The 20,361-nt window shown below is 47.5% G+C and overlaps 1 protein-coding gene across 2 annotated transcripts; it reads left to right on the forward strand.

Annotated features, from left to right (window-relative positions):
- The first annotated feature begins 414 nt into the window (after nucleotides 1-414).
- FAM110A (family with sequence similarity 110 member A) lies at nucleotides 415-6,336 on the forward strand. 2 transcript variants are annotated; one of them, XM_073580782.1, is made up of 2 exons: nucleotides 415-552; nucleotides 2,798-6,336. In XM_073580782.1, the coding sequence occupies exon 2, from the start codon at nucleotides 2,875-2,877 to the stop codon at nucleotides 3,868-3,870; it is 996 nt and encodes a 331-aa protein (XP_073436883.1). In that variant the 5' UTR covers nucleotides 415-552; nucleotides 2,798-2,874; the 3' UTR covers nucleotides 3,871-6,336. The 2 variants fall into 2 exon arrangements, with proteins under 2 accessions (XP_073436883.1, XP_073436884.1); XM_073580783.1 differs by having other exon boundaries at nucleotides 433-500.
- The last annotated feature ends 14,025 nt before the right edge of the window (nucleotides 6,337-20,361 follow it).

A 20,361-nucleotide genomic window follows, 5' to 3' on the forward strand; every position in this document is an offset into this window, starting at 1 on the left:
TGTGCGTGTGAATGTGGCCTAAGGCTATGTGCACACGCTGTGGATTCACCCGCAGATTTGTATCTGCGGATCCGTAAAATGACCTGCGGTTTTACCTGCGGATTGGCCTGTGGTTTTCCCCTGCGGCTTGCCACCTGGACAATGGAACAGGTGGCAAACCGCAGCAGAATCCGCAGAAAGAAGTGACATGTCAGTTCTTTCTGCGGATTCAAAACCGCAGCTTTTCCGCAGTTGAAAATCCGCAGCATGTGCACAGCAGAATGCAAATCACATAACATGCTACTGTACACTGTCTGCAGAACTGCTGCAGATCCGCAGCAAAAACCGCAGCGTGTGCACATAGCCTAATTCAGATTACACTTTCCAGGTAAAAGTAAAACTTCAGCACATGGGAGACAAGCGGGCTATCAATGGTTAAGTGCTGGAGGAGATTAGCAGTCATACAGGAAGAGGTGTGGGAGCTCAGATGTAGGGGTGGAGGCACAGTGACTGAGAACCAGGTGAGGAGGCCACAGGCTGGGAAGGAGGCACTGACGACTCTGACCTCCCCAGGTAAGAGGTGACGTGTAGGAACGCTGATATCTGTGCAGGTGACCGTGGTAGGAGTAGCACTAAGTGCACATATATGTCAGGAAGAGCTCCTGGCACACTTTACCATATATCCCACTTTACCAGACTGCGGCCAAAATAATGTCCTGCTTGGCAGATATATGTCTTACAGGAATTTGCGGTAGAGGGCCACCTCGGAAAAGTATAGTGTGGGTGTTTTTAACAATATGGTTAAGTGCCATGACCTTCATCCTGACTGTGCACACTGACCGGCAGCAGGCACAAGTTCTGGGGACTATCACACAGCGTTCTATTTTTTATTTTTTTTTGGGGGGTAGTGAAAGCTTCTGCTGTGTTTTGAGACAGAAGTGGATTCAGCAGAAAGGAGACGTCTGAGAAAGTCCTTATACAATTCCTACTGAATCTTCTGGCTTCCGCTCGTGAAAATGCCTAAAAAATTGCATTGTTGCCCCCCCCCCCCCCCCCCAAAAAAAAAATGTTCTTTGCTGAACCTTCCCAATGTGGGCAGATAGCGAGAGTAAGACATGGCACTGCTGTGTATGTAGGTGGCCATACAAGGAGACATTGCTGCTGTGTAGGTGGGTGTCTGAACTGCACAATGCCGATGTTTAGTTGGGTAACTTGCATTAGGATGGCACAGGTAGGAGGCTACGGGAAAGGTTGCGCTGCTGCTGAGGTCGAGGGCTGTGGGAAAGGTGGCGTGCCGCTGCTGAGGTAGGGGGCTGTGGGAAAGGTGGCGTGCCGCTGCTGAGGTAGGGGGCTGTGGGAAAGGTGGCGCTGCTGCTGAGGTAGGGGGCTGTGGGAAAGGTGGCGTGCCGCTGCTGAGGTAGGAGGCTACGGGAAAGGTGGCGCTGCTGCTGAGGTAGGGGGCTGTGGGAAAGGTGGCGTGCCGCTGCTGAGGTAGAGGGCTGTGGGAAAGGTGGCGCGCCGCTGCTGAGGTAGAGGGCTGTGGGAAAGGTGGCGCGCCGCTGCTGAGGTAGAGGGCTGTGGGAAAGGTGGCGCGCCGCTGCTGAGGTAGAGGGCTGTGGGAAAGGTGGCGCGCCGCTGCTGAGGTAGAGGGCTGTGGGAAAGGTGGCGCGCCGCTGCTGAGGTAGAGGGCTGTGGGAAAGGTGGCGCGCCGCTGCTGAGGTAGAGGGCTGTGGGAAAGGTGGCGCGCCGCTGCTGAGGTAGAGGGCTGTGGGAAAGGTGGCGCGCCGCTGCTGAGGAAGAGGGCTGTGGGAAAGGTGGCGTGCTGCTGATCGGGTAGGGGGCTGTGGGAAAGGTGGCTTTGCTGTTCTGCAGAGTCAGTGGCATATTACACCATATGTGCGGATATATTGGGATTTGATCCTCCACCCACCCCTGGCCAAGCTCCAGGTCACTTTCTTCTATAGCCAGGGAGGGGATAATTCATGTTTAAATCTAATTGTCTCCTCTTTTTTTGGATTCTGTCCCTTCCCCCATCCTCTCCCTTCTTTCTGACAACCTGATGGACAGGTCATTGTGGTTGGGCTGACCCTCCCTCCACCAGCACTTATCTCCCCAGAGGAGGTGGCTCCAGCCCCCCTTTCACAGAGAAGGCTTTTTTCTCCGTAATGTGGGTCACCGGTTGCCCTGGTGATGCTGTTCCCCCATTATTAGGAGCACTTTGCTGTCCCCTGCCATGTGACAATGAGCTGTGTGGAATATTGCAACATTAAGGTGCATCCGAAGAGAGTGCTTGCCCCTGGGTAGTGCCTGTGCCGCCTTTTTAGGCTTTAGAAAAGTTACACAAGACGTGTCATGATGGTGAGGTTGCCACACTGTGCCAGCTGCAAATCATTCAATCATGCTTCATGATGAAAGATAATTCCAGGTCATAGTGCAACCAAATCAATAGATAATGTGAATTTCCCTGAGTGGAATTTTCCAGCCATGGAGCAGCAGTTCAGAGACAGATGTCTACAAGGGGGGCTCCTTAGCAGCGAGGATGGAGGTGGGGGGTTTGTGGTTGGTACTATTGCTGCCAGCAACTGCCACACAGGGTGGGAGGGAGCTGGACATTTTGAAGAGGTGCCTGTGGCAGGGATTGGGTGAGTGGAGTAGGAGAGGGTGTAGGGTGAATGGAAAGAGCGGCCCGCCCTCAGCTACAGCCTGTGGCTTTGTGTGTGTGTGATGCTGTCAGACCGGCAAACACTTGTAAGCTGCACAGTAGAGGGATGAGCAGAGTTAATATTGTCTCTCCTGCTCCTCGCTTCTTTTCTTGCAGGAGAGTCTCTTCAATCCTGGACGCTGTGGGATGTTAGGATTTGTCGTCCCTATAGAAAAGCACCGAGACTGAACGCCATGTCCGTGGGCACGTTCCAGTCAGCAGGGATGGGTGCCCCTCTCGCTTCTGTCATGCCATTCCGAATCCTCAACAAAGGTCCTGAATACTTTCGACGGCAGGCGGAGAACGGAGCTCGGAAACCCAGTGCGGTGGAGAGGCTGGAAGCTGATAAAGCAAAGTACGTCAAAAGCAAACAAGTGGTCAGCACCAAGCAAGAGCCGGTGAAGCCCGCGCTGTCCCGGCAGCCGCTCTTCTCCCCAGGTGTTCGGAGAGTGCTGGTGACTCCCAACCGCAAGGGCTCTCCAACTACAACAAGGGGAGAAAATCGAGGTGTGAAAAATTCTCTAAATCTGGAGATTCTTAATAACTTGATAAACATTTGTGACAGTCCTCTCACCTCCCCTCTGGCAGATATTGTGCCATGGCAAGAAGTGGAGAAGCTCCAGAACTCATCCACCCCAAGCACGCCCGTCAGCCACCGGACGCCCAGCACAACGGCTGTACGGAGAGTGGATGTTCGTCCTGGTGACGCACCTCATCTACCCCCTTCTCCACATATCCTCATCACCCCAGTGACTGAGCTCCCCACCAAATCCTGCCAGCCACCTGACAGTCCCCTCTGCTCGCCAACCGATACACCAAGCGAAAAAGGGAAAAAGCAAACCCTTCTACATCGTTCCAAGTCCGACCTGAGCGACCGGTATTCCCGAGCCAGCGCCGATCTTGAACGTTTCTTCAATTATTGCGGTCTGGACCCCGGGGAGGTTTCCAACATCGGATCTGAACATTTCGTCCGGGCAAGTTCAGATATTGTGTCCATCAAGTTCCACAGCATTAGTGCGGAAAGCTCCGAATACGCCCAGTCCCAGGTGAGCGCGGTCACCCCTGAAGAGACGGCGGCAGCAAAAGCACGAATTCCTTATGGGATATCGATCATTGAACGGAACGCCAGGGTCATAAAATGGCTGTATGGACTACGGCAAGCAAGAGAGGCCCAAAAACTGTCCTCGTAGCAGGAGGCCGTGACCTCGCGCAAGCCTGGACAGTTTGTGGATTTGTTACACTATTGGGACCACCAATCTGTTTTTGTAGTGTTTAGTGGGAGGTTGATACTTTACATGTATCTGACTGTTGCAAAACTGCAACTCCCAGAATATCCTGACCACGCTAAGGCATCCTGGGAGTTGTAGTATAGGACCAAGGTATAATTGTTGACTTATATTCTGCTTGTATTCGCAAGTTAATACCAAGCCCAGTGCTCCTCTAGATTATCAATGCACAACCTATGGCATGTGCCAGCATGCTGAGACTTGTAGTTCCCCACTCAGTTTGCATATCTTAGATCCTGTATGCCGTGTATACCATACAGAAGCACAATACATGGAGATGGACCAAGCCTTTACCCCATTAACTCCTGCTCTGCTGAGTTACTTGAATCTGCTCTTCTCAGCTCCGAGCAGGTGTTGGGTTTTTGGGCTTGTCCTATGAAACCTGAGCCTGTAGCTTGTAGCGCCCCCTGCAGGTCAGAGCCTAATATACATCAGGTAGAGTTTAATATGTAGGGTACAGCGCTGTGGTATACAGAGGCTACATGGCATAGTGACTTTGTAAGAGATTCTGAGAATGGTTTATACCAAGTAGCACACACAGCATTTCAATCACTTTTTAAAGCCTTGGGTTACGATTAATGAACCCCCTGATTGTATGTGATGTAGTGGAGCGGAGTTTGTCATTGAAGTCACTATAGTGCAGTCGATTTTACATATAAAACATGACAAACTCTGCCCTGCTACATCTGTAACGGTGGCTCTGCTGCATGTATCTGATGTTACGCTGGATCGGGGGATCAGTTATGTTCATTCCCAAGACAAATCTTCCGCCTGTCATCCCGTCCATGTCATTTGCATGTAGCTGAGCGACCGTTGCATTTATGCAAATTAGCTTCCAATTTAAAGGGGTTTTTCATTTTTCTTTATACAATGGCATGTTCTGTGACTTTATCTGATTCTCCATTATTTTCGTGTCTGCTACCTGATGGTGAATGGAAATCTGCAGGATTTGTCGAGGTGTAGTAATCTCTGGATATGGCCATGATGGCTTTACGGCTTCTGGAAGCTTTCCATTTAATGTCAGCAAGAGGAGATTTTGTCAATGTTGAAGAATTGAAACCCAAATATATGACAAAGTTCCTAAGCTTTTCATGGTAAAATGATTAAATATTACTTACACCAAACTGATAAGCCCCTTAAAGGGATCCGGTTGTTACATTTTTACTTTTGAAGGTAACAGTATACATATACAAGCACCTGTACCCAAATTTAAAGTATACCTTTTTTTCGTAGAGATGTGATGTTCCAGTCATGAGAAATGAAACGTATACACCATATGCAAATCGGGCTTGAAAGAGTGCTGGAGGTGTGTCAGTGCACTTCATACAACACCACTGACACACCCCCAGTGCACTTCTAGTCTGATTTGCATATGGCATCTATACTAGATTTCTCATGACTGGCACATCAGATCTCTACAGCAAAGGCATGATTTTTCTTTTTTGGGAGACTAGCACGTATAAAGCCATATCACTATTCGATCCCATCAAACTGTAACAGTATTCTATTCTGAAGGCAAGTGTGGTCTTCTGTACCCCATATGTCAGACCATAGAATTACATTCCTAGAAGCTCGATTGATAAAAGACCGGGTTCACACTTTTTCTGTTGCACTTTTTTTTCCCATCGATCTTCTTGTGCAGACAGGTTTTTTTTTTCTTTAATATATCTGTATAGCGAGTGTATATTTATTTTTCTAATACAGAGCTCCAAATGGAAATATAGAAAAAGATACTGCTGCTGCCACTAGAGGGAGCTCACTGTAGACTGTATTGTTGTTGTGTCCTAAGTATAAACCGTTTGCGGTAAGCTCCCTCTAGTGGTGGCGGCAGGTAGTCAGAATGTCATCATGTATCTGCCATTTCAGGGGATTTAGAGCTCTGTATCTGGAAAAACAAATTAAAAAGCACATTTTTAGTATCTGTGGGATAACGGTGCGCCTAAAGCTGTGTAATGTTCACGCTTGCAGCTGTGGCCGATTAGCTGCATTTATCCAGGTTAAAACGGATACAAAGTGGACACGACTGGGGGGAGATCTGCACATCTCTGTCCACCATCACCCTCGTCCTTTCTCCGGATCTCATGGCACACCGTTCGCGGTTGGATTTTATAGACCCTGTTAAGTGAACGAATTACAGGTCAGCGAGCGCCAATGAGTCTTGTGGACATGGAACAGGGAGTCCCCTGTGATCGCGGGGTTAATATTAGTGCCGCCATGTCGTGACACAGCGGCTAAGGACAATGTGCCTCTCATTAGCAGGCTGTGTGGGCCGCTTCACTCCCAATGAGCCTTTTGTCTTTACTTGCTGCTTCCAAACAATTTTGTGTTTTGTAAAGAGCTTTTATCTTGTTAGTAAAGAGAAAAATGAAACGCGCTGGTATCTGATGTATCGCCACCTCATTCTCCTTATTTTGGGCTGTGAAGGGTTTTGTTTGCAGCTTGTTATGTATACACATGGCCATTAAGGAGACTGTTAAAGGGACACTAACATGGGAGTTTCTGTTCTCCTATTGTTTAAACTAATCTGATCTATTCTCTGTTATCAGCCGTTTCAGGCTGGAGAGAGGCTGGAACTGTACAGTACAGCAGGGCAGGATGTGTAGAGACCTCCCATGACCCCTACTTTGTCATATATCTCCTGTCCGGAGAAGCTCCCGAGACCTTTACATCCTTGTGTGACTGATATCAGCAGCTTGTCTCCTAACCATGCTGCAATATTATACTGGTGGGTAGTGACATGGACATACACACAGACACCTATACATATTACACACATACTGTACATACACACAGTAGACCTATACATATACACAGACACCTAAACATATTACACATAAATACATAAAGAGATCTATACATATTATACATACATACATATAGACCGACCTGTTCACTTTTGTGCATGTCACATGTGTTTTTAATCTGTTAGTTTCTTGCTTATGCAAGATTTGGGAGATTCCCGCCCCTCTCTTGTGTGACACGCACATTTTTATTATTTATTTATTATAGCGCCATTTATTCCATGGCACTTTACATGTGAGGAGGGGTATACATAATGCATACAAGTACAGTGATCTTAAACAATACAAGTCACAACTGGTACAGGATGAGAGAGGACCCTGCCCACGAGGGTTCATAATCTACAAGGGATGCTGGTCGTGCAGCGGTTTGGTGGATCGGTGGTTACTGCAAGTTGTAGGCTTAAAGAGCCATCTTGCACAGCGTGCCCACATCAGAAAGCACCTTTCTGAATCCTGCTCATATAAGTACTGTTCACGTGATCAGGTTTTAAATACATTAGATAGGACTGCTCCGAGATGGGTATACCGTGACGTTGGTGGAGTGGCTTAGTATGCATTTTTTGCAAAAAACCTATCAACTAAATACCCTGTTTTTGTTATCATCTTTTTATTAGCACTTGCTGATTACTGTTACATATTTTTTTACAACAGAGTATTTTTGCACGTTTGTCATACTGTTTTTTCTTTGTGTTTCATACATGGATCTATTCATTTTACACATATACTGTACATATACACAGATCTATACATATTACACATATACTGTACATACAGAGACCGATTCATATTACACATACATACAGAGTTCTATACATATTACACATATACATAGAGATCCATACATACACACATCTATACATATTACATACACACAGATTCATACACACATCTACACATACAGACACATCTCTACATATTACATACACACAGATCTTTACACGCACACACAGTTCTATACGTATATACACACACCTTTTGTCAATGATTGAGTACATCACACTCTTCCTCTTCCAGGAGGTCTCTCCTTTTTCTGAGAACCTCTCGCATGTTTTGGGATTGTTTGTAAAAATGAGAATTGTCATTTTGTCCCACATGTAATGTAGATATTAATGGGGATGGTGATTGCCGTGCCCGCAAGGTCCCTATGACAACTCTACATTAGAGAAAAATCTGATGGAGGCTTGTTTGGCTGTTGTAGAGCAGCCTTAATAGGGTGGTCAGCATATATAAAAACATGTCTGCTTTCTCTCAGAAACACCACCTCTGACTATTGGTTGTGCGTGGTATTGCAACCCAGCTCCATTCACTTCAGTGGGGCCGAATTGGAATGGCAGACACCATAAATGGTCAGGGATGGTGCTGTTTCTGAAATATAAGCAGGCATTTTTCTAATCCTGGACAACCCCCTGTAAGATTCCCAAGGCCTTGGCACATATCATCCGTATGGCCACCAGACATCTGGCACATACACACGAACGCTCGCTCATGTTTTCAGGGGGCAGAGGACAGAACAGACTGATTAAAACTTAGAATCCTTAAACCAAAAATAGCGTAAAACTTCCTAATAATGTAACCTTTTTTGGGGCAACTCGCGGTTGCGCAAAAATGTTCTGACTTTTGGCATTATTTTTGCCAGCTTTGATAAGTTTTTTTTTTTTTTTTTTTTTTTCTTTGTTTTAAAAATGAGATGGTCACAGTGTCACCCACATCCGTGAATTTGGCCGATTGTTTGGAGGCCTTTAGAATTTGGGTTACCGTTTTCAATCAATCATCCATTTGTCTGCTAGGTCTTGTTTAGGCTAGGCTCACATACATACAGTAGGTCTCACTGAGCATTGTCGGGGTTTGTCGGAATCTCTCCGAAAAACAGTACTCGAACAGAAATCCGGATGGAGCCACTGACTTCATAGAAGCCACTGGAGTTACTGTGGACACTTTCTGGCCTCTATCCTGGCACTGTTCCTAATTTTCAGAAATGCAAAAAAAAAAGTCTGCCACAAACACTGCCAGGACGAAGGCTTGACTATGTCAAAAGTGACTTCATTGAAGTGAATGACTCATTCGGGGTTCCCTATCAGAATTTTCAAGGACTCTGATAGAATAATGCTCAGCTGATAGCACTGTTTAAATGTGAACATAGCCTAAAGGGGGTATTCCCATCTCCAAGATACTATCTAAATATATAGTTGGTATAATAATAAAATTAGCAAATGCCTCCAATTAGAAGTATAGTATAGTTCTTCTGATTCACTATGTTGCTTACCTCATGTGCAGGACATTGCAGAAGCTTAGGCATCTATGGTTACGACAATCAACAACTAACTTACTATACAAGTGGTCCTATCCATGCATACCTAAGCTATTGCAATGCCCTGCACATGGAGTAAGCGACATGGCTTATCAGAAGAACTATACTACTTTTCTAATTGGAGGTATTTGCTAATATTATTACACCTTCTACATATTAGGATAGGATCTTGGAGATGTGAATACCCCATTTAGGCTATGTTCACATTCAAACAGTGCTATCAGCTAAGCATTATTCTGTCAGAGTCCTTGAAAATTCTTATAGGGAACCCCGATTATGTCAAAAGTGACTTCATTGAAGTGAATGACTCAATCGGGGTTCCCTATCAGAATTTTCAAGGACTCTGATAAAATAATACTTAGCTGATAGCACTGTTTGAATGTGAACATAGCCTAAAAGGGGTATTCACATCTCCAAGATCCTATCTTAATGTGTAGAAGGTGTAATAATATTAGCAAATACCTCCAATTAGAAATGTAGTATAGTTCTTCTGATAAGCCATGTCGCTTACTCCATGTGCAGGGCATTGCAATAGCTTAGGTATGCATGGTTACGACCACTTGTATAGTGAGTTAGTTGTTGATGGTCGTAACCATAGATACCTAAGCTTCTGCAATGTCCTGCACATGAGGTAAGCAACATAGTGAATCAGAACAACTATACTACACTTCTAATTGGAGGTATTTGCTAATTTTATTATTATACCAACTACATATTTAGACAGGATCTTGGAGATGGGAATACCCCTTTAATGACACTTTTGAATGTGAAAACTGTTAGGGTATGTGCACACGTTGCGGATTTGCCAGTGATGTACAGTACAATGTTAGGCTATGGAAAATAAAAACAGCTGTGCACATACTGTGGAAAATTCTGCGGTTTATTTTCCGCACCATGTCAATTCTTTGTGCGGATTCCGCAGCGTTTTTACACCCATTCCACTATAGGAATCCGCAGGTGTAAAAATGCAGCCGAAATCCATACAAAATCCGCTGAAAATCCACAGGTAAAACGCGGGCATTTTGACCTGCAGATTCCGTGTGGAAAAATCCGCACACGAATCCGCAACGTGTGCACATACCCTTAGTGTTTGGAACGGTGGCATCCACTTTTGCTAATACCAAGGTTTGATTAATACACTAGATGATGGTGCCAGTTGCAATATGGCTGATGAGGTCCAGTAGATGAAGAACACTTCTTGTCGTTATTATTAGTCTTTGCATCTATTGATAATGACTATTAGGTGGAATGAAGGCCCTTCATGTGGTCTCAAAGTCCAATATTGCACAATGCAAACCAGCCTTTACAGGCTGATCGTCAATGTTTAATAGTCTGTTTAGACAGGCCAACTGCACTAATGATGTCCACAATCGTCACCAGCAAGTCTTGTTTAAACAGGACAATGCTGCCGAGAATAATGATAAAATACATATAATTATTTTTTTTTTTTTTTTTTTTTTTGCAAGCTTAAAAATTATTTCACTAGTTCTGCTCCTTTGCTGGATGATCGTCAGCCTGTTCACACTACCTGATTATCAGGGAATGAGCGTCCATAAATATCTTGCAGTGTAAATGAACCCTAGCACCTGTCTACATCTTCTTTGATCTTTCTGCAGAATGATGGTATAAATCCAGACAATGGCGGTTTTGTGACAATGTGTCTGAATCAGCAGAAGTTTTGTGACATTCTGGTTTGTCGGTTGTAGATGACAGAAGTCCCTGTCTTCCTGAAACCCGCTGATCCCTCACTTCTGTCGTTACTCATCCATCTTGTGGCTTCAGTATCGGCTCTGAAGACTTTGCCCCGGAGGAAAATACCTTCATTCCCGTAATGCCATCAGGTACAGGGGAAGTCTGAGTAGCAGGAAAACAACTTGTTCCTGCCGTAAAGAGAAACTATGGACGGAAGTATCAGAACATGCGTGTTAAAGGGAACCTGCCACCACCACCCCCAGGGCGTTTCAGTAAAAGAGCCACCTTCCGCCTACCATCTGTCCATCATGCCTGTCCTGTGTCTCGGCGCCGCCCACCATCTGTCCATCATGATGCCCCTGTGTGTTGCTGCCCCCTCTTGATTTGAATGCAGGCGCCTGCACTGTGACAAGAGTTCTCGGGCATGTGCAGTGCGCGCTGCTCGAGAACCGACATCAGGCTGTTGAGCCTGCGTGTTGCTGAGGCCCCAGCCCTGCAGTGTGAATACATCATAACACACTGCGGGGCGAGATCTGGGGCCTCCACAACGTGCAGGCGCAATAGCCTGATGTCGGTTCTCGAGCAGCGCGCACTGCGCATGCCTGAGAACTCTTGTTACAGCACAGGCGCCTGCATTCAAATCAAGAGGGGGAAGCGCTGCACAGGGGCATCATGATGGACGGATGGTAGGCGGCTGATACAGGGGGACACACCATACCTATGGGACACATTACAGGTTAGAGAAGCTAATTATAAAAGTTGATATTTCAGCGTTACTAGGGGTCAGAAAAAGAAGAGCCACCTACACAGAATGCAGCCTTAGTGCTGCTGAAGGTGGCTCTTTAACTGAAAAATGCCCTGGGGGGGTGACAGGTTCCCTTTAATGATTGAATTAAGGCTTTTCTTTCATTCCCGTTGCCCCTGGTTTATAATATCCAGCCCCTCACTGTGCAGTCTGCCTTTATTAACATTTGTGAAAGAATGACATTGAGCAACTTGGCCACAAAGTGAAGTAAAATTACAGAGCGGGGTCACAGAGTGCTGAGGAGCAGAGGGCAGAAAAGTCTGATCTGCTGACTCCATAACTGCATCCATCAACACACAAACTGTGGTTTCCATGACTGAGCTGGCGCATGCAGCCTTACATCGCCAAGCACAATCTCAATTGTCGGATGGAGTGGTGTAAAGCAGCTGCTACTAGATAATCGAACAGAAGAAACGTGTTCTGTGGAGTGAAAGCTCACACTTCTCTATCTGGCAAGTCTGGGTTTGGTGAATTCCAGGAGAACATTACTTGCCTGACTGCAATGTGCCTGCGGTAAAGTTTGGTTTAGAAGAGAAAATACTGTGGGGTTGTTTTTAAGAGGTCACCCTAGGCCACTTCGTTCCTGTGAAGGGAAATATTAACACTTCAGCATACAAATAATTTTAGGGAATTGTAGTTTTTTCTTTTCAATTTTGTGAGATCGGTTTGGTAAAGGCCATTTTCTGTTCCCCCCATGATTGTGCCTAATTCACCCAACCCACATGGTTGGGTGAATTAGGTGTGGATGGAAGAACTGGACTGGCTGCACAGAGCTCTGATTTCATGCCCAAAATGGGGAGGTGCAACTTCATATTAAAGAAGCCTGGAAGTTATCCTCTATTCTTGGTATAGGGAACAACTTCCCGCTCGCTGGGGGTCCGACCACTGGGATCCTCACCAATCTAGAGAGCCAGGGCTCTGAAGAGTCCTGTGTAAATAGAGCGGTGGTCAATCATGCATACCTCCACTCATTCTCTAGTTCTGATTTGGAAGGTCTTGGGCACTCCTATTGTCACGGTCACGTGTGTCTGGACGCAGCGCGTACCGCAAGGCGAACCCATGTGACGCACGTGACCCTGGATACACCGCCTCCAGTGGGGCGAATTTAAATAATAAACACGTGCAGCTGGATACACCGCCTCCAACTGGCGAATTTAGACATTACATGTATATACAAGTCTGGAAACCCTGCCTCCAGTAAGGCAAATTTAAACAATAGGGAAACCTGGGAAACAGTAACAATGGTGGGCCCTGCGATAGGGAATAGGGAAGTGGAGACCTCCTGAGCTCCCCTGAGCCAGTGTCCCTGCACTCCTAACGTTCCCTATGCCGGTTCCGCATCGGGCGCGCAACAGGAACCTAAAAACCCTAGCTCACCCTGACCCTAAACCCTCACTAGGGAATTGGTCGGTGCAGGTACTAATCCCACCACTGCACTAAAACACACATGAGGAAAGACGACAAAACAGGGGAAACACCACTTAGCTCTGCTCTGTTGCGTACGCTCCCAGCAACAGAGCCCACCACCTGTGTGCATCTTCTCCTCCACCCGGATCCATCACCATAACTGGATCCTTTACCATAGTGCAGCCTTGGAGCAGAGTCCACCACCAATTGCAGAAGTCCAGTAACAGAGTCCCAAAGATGAGTTCAGCTCCTGCCCAAAAGATCAAGCATGCTTGAGTCCAGCTCTCAGCAACCAAGTCCCGCATGCTGAGTGCAACTTTCTCCATAGTCGTCACACCACCAAGCCATGCAAGCACTTCCTGCCGACATCATAAACTGGAACTCCACCACGCCATGCCAGCCCTTCTTGCAGACCACCTAGCTGCCACTTGTCCCTTCTGGCTGGGCTGCGCAGGACTCATGTTCAGCTCCTTCATTCACCTCAGGCTTCCTTGTGAATGACTAACACACAATATCACCAACAGCGATTGAACCCACCTGGCTCCCTTTTATAGAGCCTCACACCTGAATTATAATTACGTGCACTAAACCAAAGAAACTAAAGTGCACTACCACTCACCACCACCGGGGCAACTTAGAATGAACGACACCACATGTAATAATTCTAATGGCCACCGGGGGCAATCACATCACTTTGGCACCTAGCCAAAGGAAAAAAGTTCACTTATCCATTTAAACTGTCAGATCCACGCTGGATCATGACACCTATTAAGAATGAATGGAGTTGAGGAGCACATGATCGACCACTGCTTCATTCACATTGGACTCTTCAAAGCCCTGATACTCGGGATTGGGGTGCTTCTAGCGGTTGGACCCCCAACAATTTGGATATTATACCTATCTTGATACAACTCTTTACCGCTTATCAATGTAGAGTGCGATATTATAAAAGCTCCTGTAGGTGTAACGTGAAGGTGTCCCAATATGTTTTATCTGAAGTCTTTGTGGCCCTTCTTAACAGCTGACATCAAATTTATAGAAGTGTTTATGCTGTAGACCAGTGTTCCCCAACTCCATTCCTCAAGAGCCACCAACAGGTCATGTTTTCAGGATTTCCCTTAAAATTGTACAGGTGAGATCTGCTCAACTGCACAGGCAATAAGACTGCGGTGACCCGGGCCCAAACCCCTGGCACATTTACCCAATTAACAAACCCCAAACAATTAAAACTCGTGACACAGAGTGATGGGTGAAGGTCGGTCACAGCTTTATTAACTTTTTCTCTTTTCTTTTTTATAAAAGATTAACCATTAGAAAGGCACTTATATTTTATTAGGATGCGCTCGTCGCCCAATGCCCTGTACCAATTCATAGGCAAGTCAGCCAACGAACCGTAAACTTGTGTCCTTTCTTTCTTTTCCCGCCATGGAGGATCCTGTAACTCAAACAGGACACCCTCACCCATCAACAACACGGCCTGCTCAATCCCATCCTGGAGACCAGATAGGAAGAATGTCTCAACAATGCCACATTATCCCCTTCCAGCTGCCTGTGTCTTATGACTTCCCCAAACCTTTCCCGGACGAACTTGGAAATACGAGCATTAATTGTTAGTCTTGTACGCTCCACCGCCATACCATCTCTTGCACCTTGCCACAGCGCTCTGGGAATCATTTCGGACCACACCACGATAAGCTCTGAAAAGAAACTGAGAAAGCGGTCCATATCTGAGCGCATCATGGTCATGAGCTCAGCTAGTTTGTACGAGCACAAGTCCTTTCCACCTGCATGCAGCACGAGAATTATCGGGCCAGCAGTCGTTCTGGCGATGTTCACAACTTCAGGAAGTACTTGCAGCCATTGCAAGCCCCTGATGCCTCGCCACATGATATTCACCTCTCGAAAACCCAAATTTCTCCCTCCAGGGCGGCATTCGGCCCACTGAGCGACCCAGAATATATATGAATGGCCTAAGAGCCAAAAAGTAGGTCTAACAGCACCTGTAGATAAAATAACAGTATTAATAGAGCAAGTCCGGCCTAATGTACCTGGCAAAGTACGCTGAACGCCACCGACCTAGTCTCTGTACCTCGGAATCAGGTAAACTCGACTTGGCTGCCTCCGTCGCAGCCCTGATCCGAAATGAGTGCGTGCCATACTCTCCTGGCTCAACCCCCGCTGATGACAGACATTTCGCGAAAACAGACTGAAATTGATACCTCGTAAAAGGTTGGCCGGCCTCATGAGCCAGGAAAAACTTGCCCTCGTGCCTGACCGCCGAATAATTAGTAATTAAGGTAACGGGACAAGAAGGACCATCTGACGGCCGAAGTAACACCCAAGCCCCTTTGCCCGAAGGGTCCATCTTCAACTTGTGAATTCTGAGGCGAATGGCGTTCTTTACCACCACAACGTCGTCAAATAGCAAACCTCCCTCGGCGCTAAGCTTTGACTTCGGAACTAGTTCGCCGATACGCAGCGCGCCAAAGAATGCAATCCCAAAAGCAGCTAAGAGCTTGAACTCGAAAGCAGAGCTGCATACTACTCCCGTAATGTCTATAATATGGCTAAGTAAGTTTAGGGAGACGGGACGCCTACACTCGATGCTGGGTTGTGACCTCCTCCATCCCTTCATGGCCTGGCGAATAATAAACATTTTTGTAACATCCATCCCAGCAGCTGAAAATAGAATGGTAACCCCGATAAGTGCTGCTGGGCGTACGTGCCCGATAATCCTTGGCGATGAAGATGTAAAAGAAACTCCATAGTGACTTGCAAGCGTGCTTGGTCACAAGACCCAACCGGTCTGCTACCCGCCAACAGACACCATTCCTCCCATGCCTTACCGTATGCTTGCCAAGTTGAGCCACAGAAGAACGCACCAGCAGCATTAGTTGTTCACTACCACATCCCACAGGGAATGAGGGCAAGGGGAGCACCTCGGAAGAATGTCGGGAAAGATGTCCTTCACGGCCTGCCAATCAAAACAAGTCAGAGCATTAAGAACGGTGTCCTCACGTTCCACGGCAGGCCGTGCCCTTGGCCAAATATTTAATTTTAAACATAACAAAGCTAAACGACGGAGAAGGCCCAATACCGGAAGTGCTGAAGACGACATGTGATTTATACAGCGTAAAACCCCAAGATTGTTGGTCAGAAAACAAAGCGTCCTGTTAGCCAACTGCTATCGATGGTCAACACGATAGCAAAAACTTCACATAAAATCCTGTCCTGATTCAAACCAGAGTCCACCGAAAACTGTGGCCACGAAGCCCTGCACCACAGTTCCCCAAACGCCACGATGAAACCGCCCACCATGTCCACGGCTGTAAAAATCCGTAAGTCCCGAATTGACACTTTAGGCAACATGAAACATGTATGCCCGTTAAACCAGTCCAAGAAATCCCACCACGCCTCCAAGTCCGCCCTCATTGAAACCGTAACACTCAATCTGTGATGAGGCATAACAATGCCTTTGGTCGCTAAAGACAACCGCCGCGAAAAGACTCTGCTTACCGGCATGACCCTGCTAGCGAAAACCAGTACCCCCAACAAAGATTGCATTTGCAGTAAGGTAACTTTACGAACAGAAATGACTCCTTCAATTAGTGAAATTGCCTTTTGAATGTTATCAGCGGATAGCCGGTATACCATAGCAATAGTATCAATTTCTATTCCTAGAAATGTCAACATCTAAACTGGCCCAATGGTCTTTGCTGGGGACAAAGGGACACTGAACCACCTTGCTACTGCCTTGAACGTGTCCAGCAATACAGAGCATAAGTAAGAGTTCCCGGGGCAGACAAAAAGGAAATCATCTAGGAAATGGGTAACTGACCTGCTTCCAGTCTCGTACCTCACCACCCACTCCAAAAAGGAGCTAAACAGCTCAAAATGGTAACAAGAGATGGAACAGCCCATGCGGAGGCACATGTCATAAAAGTACTCGCCGTCCACTTGACATCCCAAAAGGTGAAAACACTCGGGATGCAGTGGCAGCAAACGAAAAGCAGAATCAACATCTGCCTTCGCTAGCCAAGCCCCGTAGCCCGCTTCACGAACCAAAGCGACTGCTCTATCAAACGATGCATATGACACTGATGCGTCCTCCGGCAAAATCCCGTCGTTGACCGAGCGCCCTTTCGGATGTGAAAGATGTTGAATCAGGCGAAAGCAACCGGGTTCCTTCTTCGGCACCACTCCCAAGGGCGAGACTCTAAAATTTGAGAAAGGCGGGGACAGGAAAGGCCCCGCCATTCTACCTAACTCAACTTCTTTGACCTTATTACGAATGACCTCCGGATGCTCCAGGGCCGACTTTAGATTGCAGCTTAAATGGAATGAAAAACCCGCTCCTGAAACCTAAGCACAAAACATCCGCCTCATCCTTTCTAGGGTAACGGTCTAGCCACGGCCCCATCGCGTCCACGATCACTGGAGTCCTTGCGCTCGGCCTGTTGGGGCCTACTTGCTGGTGACTTCCCTGCTGGGCGAGAACACTTGGCCGTGGGGTTGGATCCCCCGCAAACTGAGCATTCGTGCTTGAATTTACACAAGCCATAGAAGCGGCAATGTCCCTCATTAAATAACCAACAGGCACCGGGTCTCTGGACGACCACTGAATTGGAGCCTGCCGAGTATTGTCCAATGGCCGCTGCTGAAAATGGGGCCTGCTTCTGTCTCAATGTGGCACCCCTGAGGGTTCAGTCACCACAGAGGTACTGCACCTCTCCCTCAGATGTGGTACCCCACTATCCAGGTAAGGTGGAGACACCTGACCACACTCCAACACCTGCACCCAGCACAGACACTTTAGAATAGCGGGGCACTCTGTAAGTCAGCTGCTTTGGTTCACGAAGGGTGCTGGGGAACGAGTGGCGCTTAGACTGCACAAGAGAGCGGAAGAAGGTTAGGAAGGGGGCAGATAGTGAGAGAAGATCCCCGGAGAGGGATGGAGCAGAAGCAAGTGCAGCAGCAGACTGTTGTGAGTCCGAGATGTTGGCACGGGAAAGAGCAAGAGAAAGCCTGATTCTTCGGAAGGGAGATAGATTAGCATGGAACGTGGGGAGAAGAGAACTGAGGACAAGTGTGAGCTCAGAGCCCTTCCTTAAGTTAAAGCGCATGGTTCGTAGTCCGGTATCCGAAGTTGTATGGATGCTGATGGTCCTGCAGCAGAAACCGGAGGAAAACAAGTTGTCACCACTTAAAACCTAAGACTCGGGGGCACAATAGCAACGTGTGTGAGCCGGGACCTGATAGTAGGAAGTCCTCGAAGCGGGCTACAGCTGTCTGCCGTACGAGTGGAGTTCCAAGTAACATCTGGAAGGAGGAACTTGAGTCTAATTCACGACTACAAGTACCTCAGTTTAGGCGCTAGTGAGGAGACGATCAGGAAAGGCATATGTTGGAGGAGTGCTGGAAGGTGTACTCTATCTTGCCTGGGAGTTGACTGAGCCCCTGACCTGGAGGACCCGGCACCGACGCGGGCATATATGTGCACCAGACTGTGAGTAAAGCCTTGGAACTACATCCCACTGTGTCCTCCGCTTTCTTTCTGCGCCACGTTCCCCGCACTGCTGCATCTTCCGCTCTACACTACCTCACCATCTACCAACTCTCTTCAGCTGCCCTAGGACTACAGCTCTACCTGTGGAGAGCTTCAACATCATAGCTGCACCACACCATCTGTCCCAGAGAAGCAGCCCTGCAGCGCCTGTCAAACTGACCGGAAACCATAGGTGGCGTCACGAATCATCTCAGTAACTTTATCCCCATCACTCTACCCCTTTTACATTGACTGCCTGAGGCCATGGACTGGGTCACTGCCACTGTGACATCTCCCATTGAAATCAACGGGCCCTGCACCAAGTACCCCACGGCCTCTGGGGGGCGAGTAATCAACATCAGACGCAGCCAAACATCGGTGGCCTTAACCCCAACCTATTCCTGGCTGCAGAGCCAGGCACCTCCTAAACTCCTCGTCATAGCACCACCGTGCGCCCTATATGAATTGTATATCACAGACTTGGCCCTATCCTGGATCTCATCATACCTAACAGACCAAACATTTAGTGTCTCCCTCTCACACACCGCCTCCTCACCTCGCCACCTGTCTGTATGTCTTCCTCAAGGCTCAGTCCTAGGACCCCTACTCTTCTCCATCTACACCTTCGGCCTGGGACAGCTAATAAAATCCCACAGTTTGCAGTATCACCTCTACGCCGATGACACGCAGATCTACCTATCTGGACCTGACCTCACCTCCTTACTGACCAAAATCCCACAATGTCTGTCTGGTATCTCAGTCTTCTTTTCTGCTCGCTTTCTCAAACTGAACATGGACAAAACAGAATTCATCATCTTTCCCCCATCTCACTCTACCCCTCCACCAGACCTATCCATCAATGTCAATGGCTGCTCGCTTTCCCCATTCCCACACACTCGGTGCCTTGGGGTGATCCTCGACTCTGCCCTCTCTTTCAAACCACATATCCAAGCCTTTGCCTCCTCCTGCCGCCTCAAACAAAAAGATTTCCTGGATCCGTACATTCCTCAACCATGAAACCACAAAAACACTAGTGCACGCTCTTATCTCCCACCTCGACTACTGCAACCTCCTACTCTCTGACCTCCCCTTTAGCACTCTGGCACCATTCCAGTCCATCCTACACTCTGCTGCCCGACTAATCCACCTGTCTCCCCGCTATTCCCCAGCCTCCCCCTTATGCCAGGCCCTCCACTGGCTTCCTATTGCCCAGAGGCTCCAGTTCAAAACCCTAACCATGACATACAAAGCCATCCACAACCTGTCTCCTCCATACATCTGTGACATGGTCTCCCGGTACCTACCCGCACACAATCTTCGATCCTCTCAAGATCTCCATCTCTACTCTACAACCCCCCCCCCATCTCTTCTTCCCACAACCGCATACAAGACTTCTCCCGTGCTTCCCCCATACTCTGGAACTCTCTGCCGCAACACATCAGACTCTCACCAACAACGGAAACCTTCAAGAAGAATCTGAAGACCCACCTGTTCCGACAAGCCTACAGCCTGAAATGATCCTCAGTCTACTCAACCACCACACGACCCGCTCTACCCTGTCCTAGTGTATCCTCACCCATCCCTGTAGACTGTGAGCCCTCACTGGCAGGGTTCTCTCTCCTTCTGTACTTGTGTGTCCCTTGTCTTACACATGTTTATTGTACTATATTTTACCCCTTTTCACATGTAAAGCGCCATGGAATAAATGGCGCTATATAATGCATAATAATAATAATGAACAACTCCGAGCAACGCTCAGGATGCCTCTGGCCCGTAATGCAACCCGAAACTGAAAATGCTTGCAGCCAATTATTCATTGACTTAGCCACCTTCTGTT

This window comes from Dendrobates tinctorius, unplaced genomic scaffold (genome assembly GCF_039654945.1).
Source record: "Dendrobates tinctorius isolate UK_male_01 unplaced genomic scaffold, ASM3965494v1 ptg000065l, whole genome shotgun sequence".
NCBI classification, from domain to species: domain Eukaryota; kingdom Metazoa; phylum Chordata; class Amphibia; order Anura; family Dendrobatidae; genus Dendrobates; species Dendrobates tinctorius.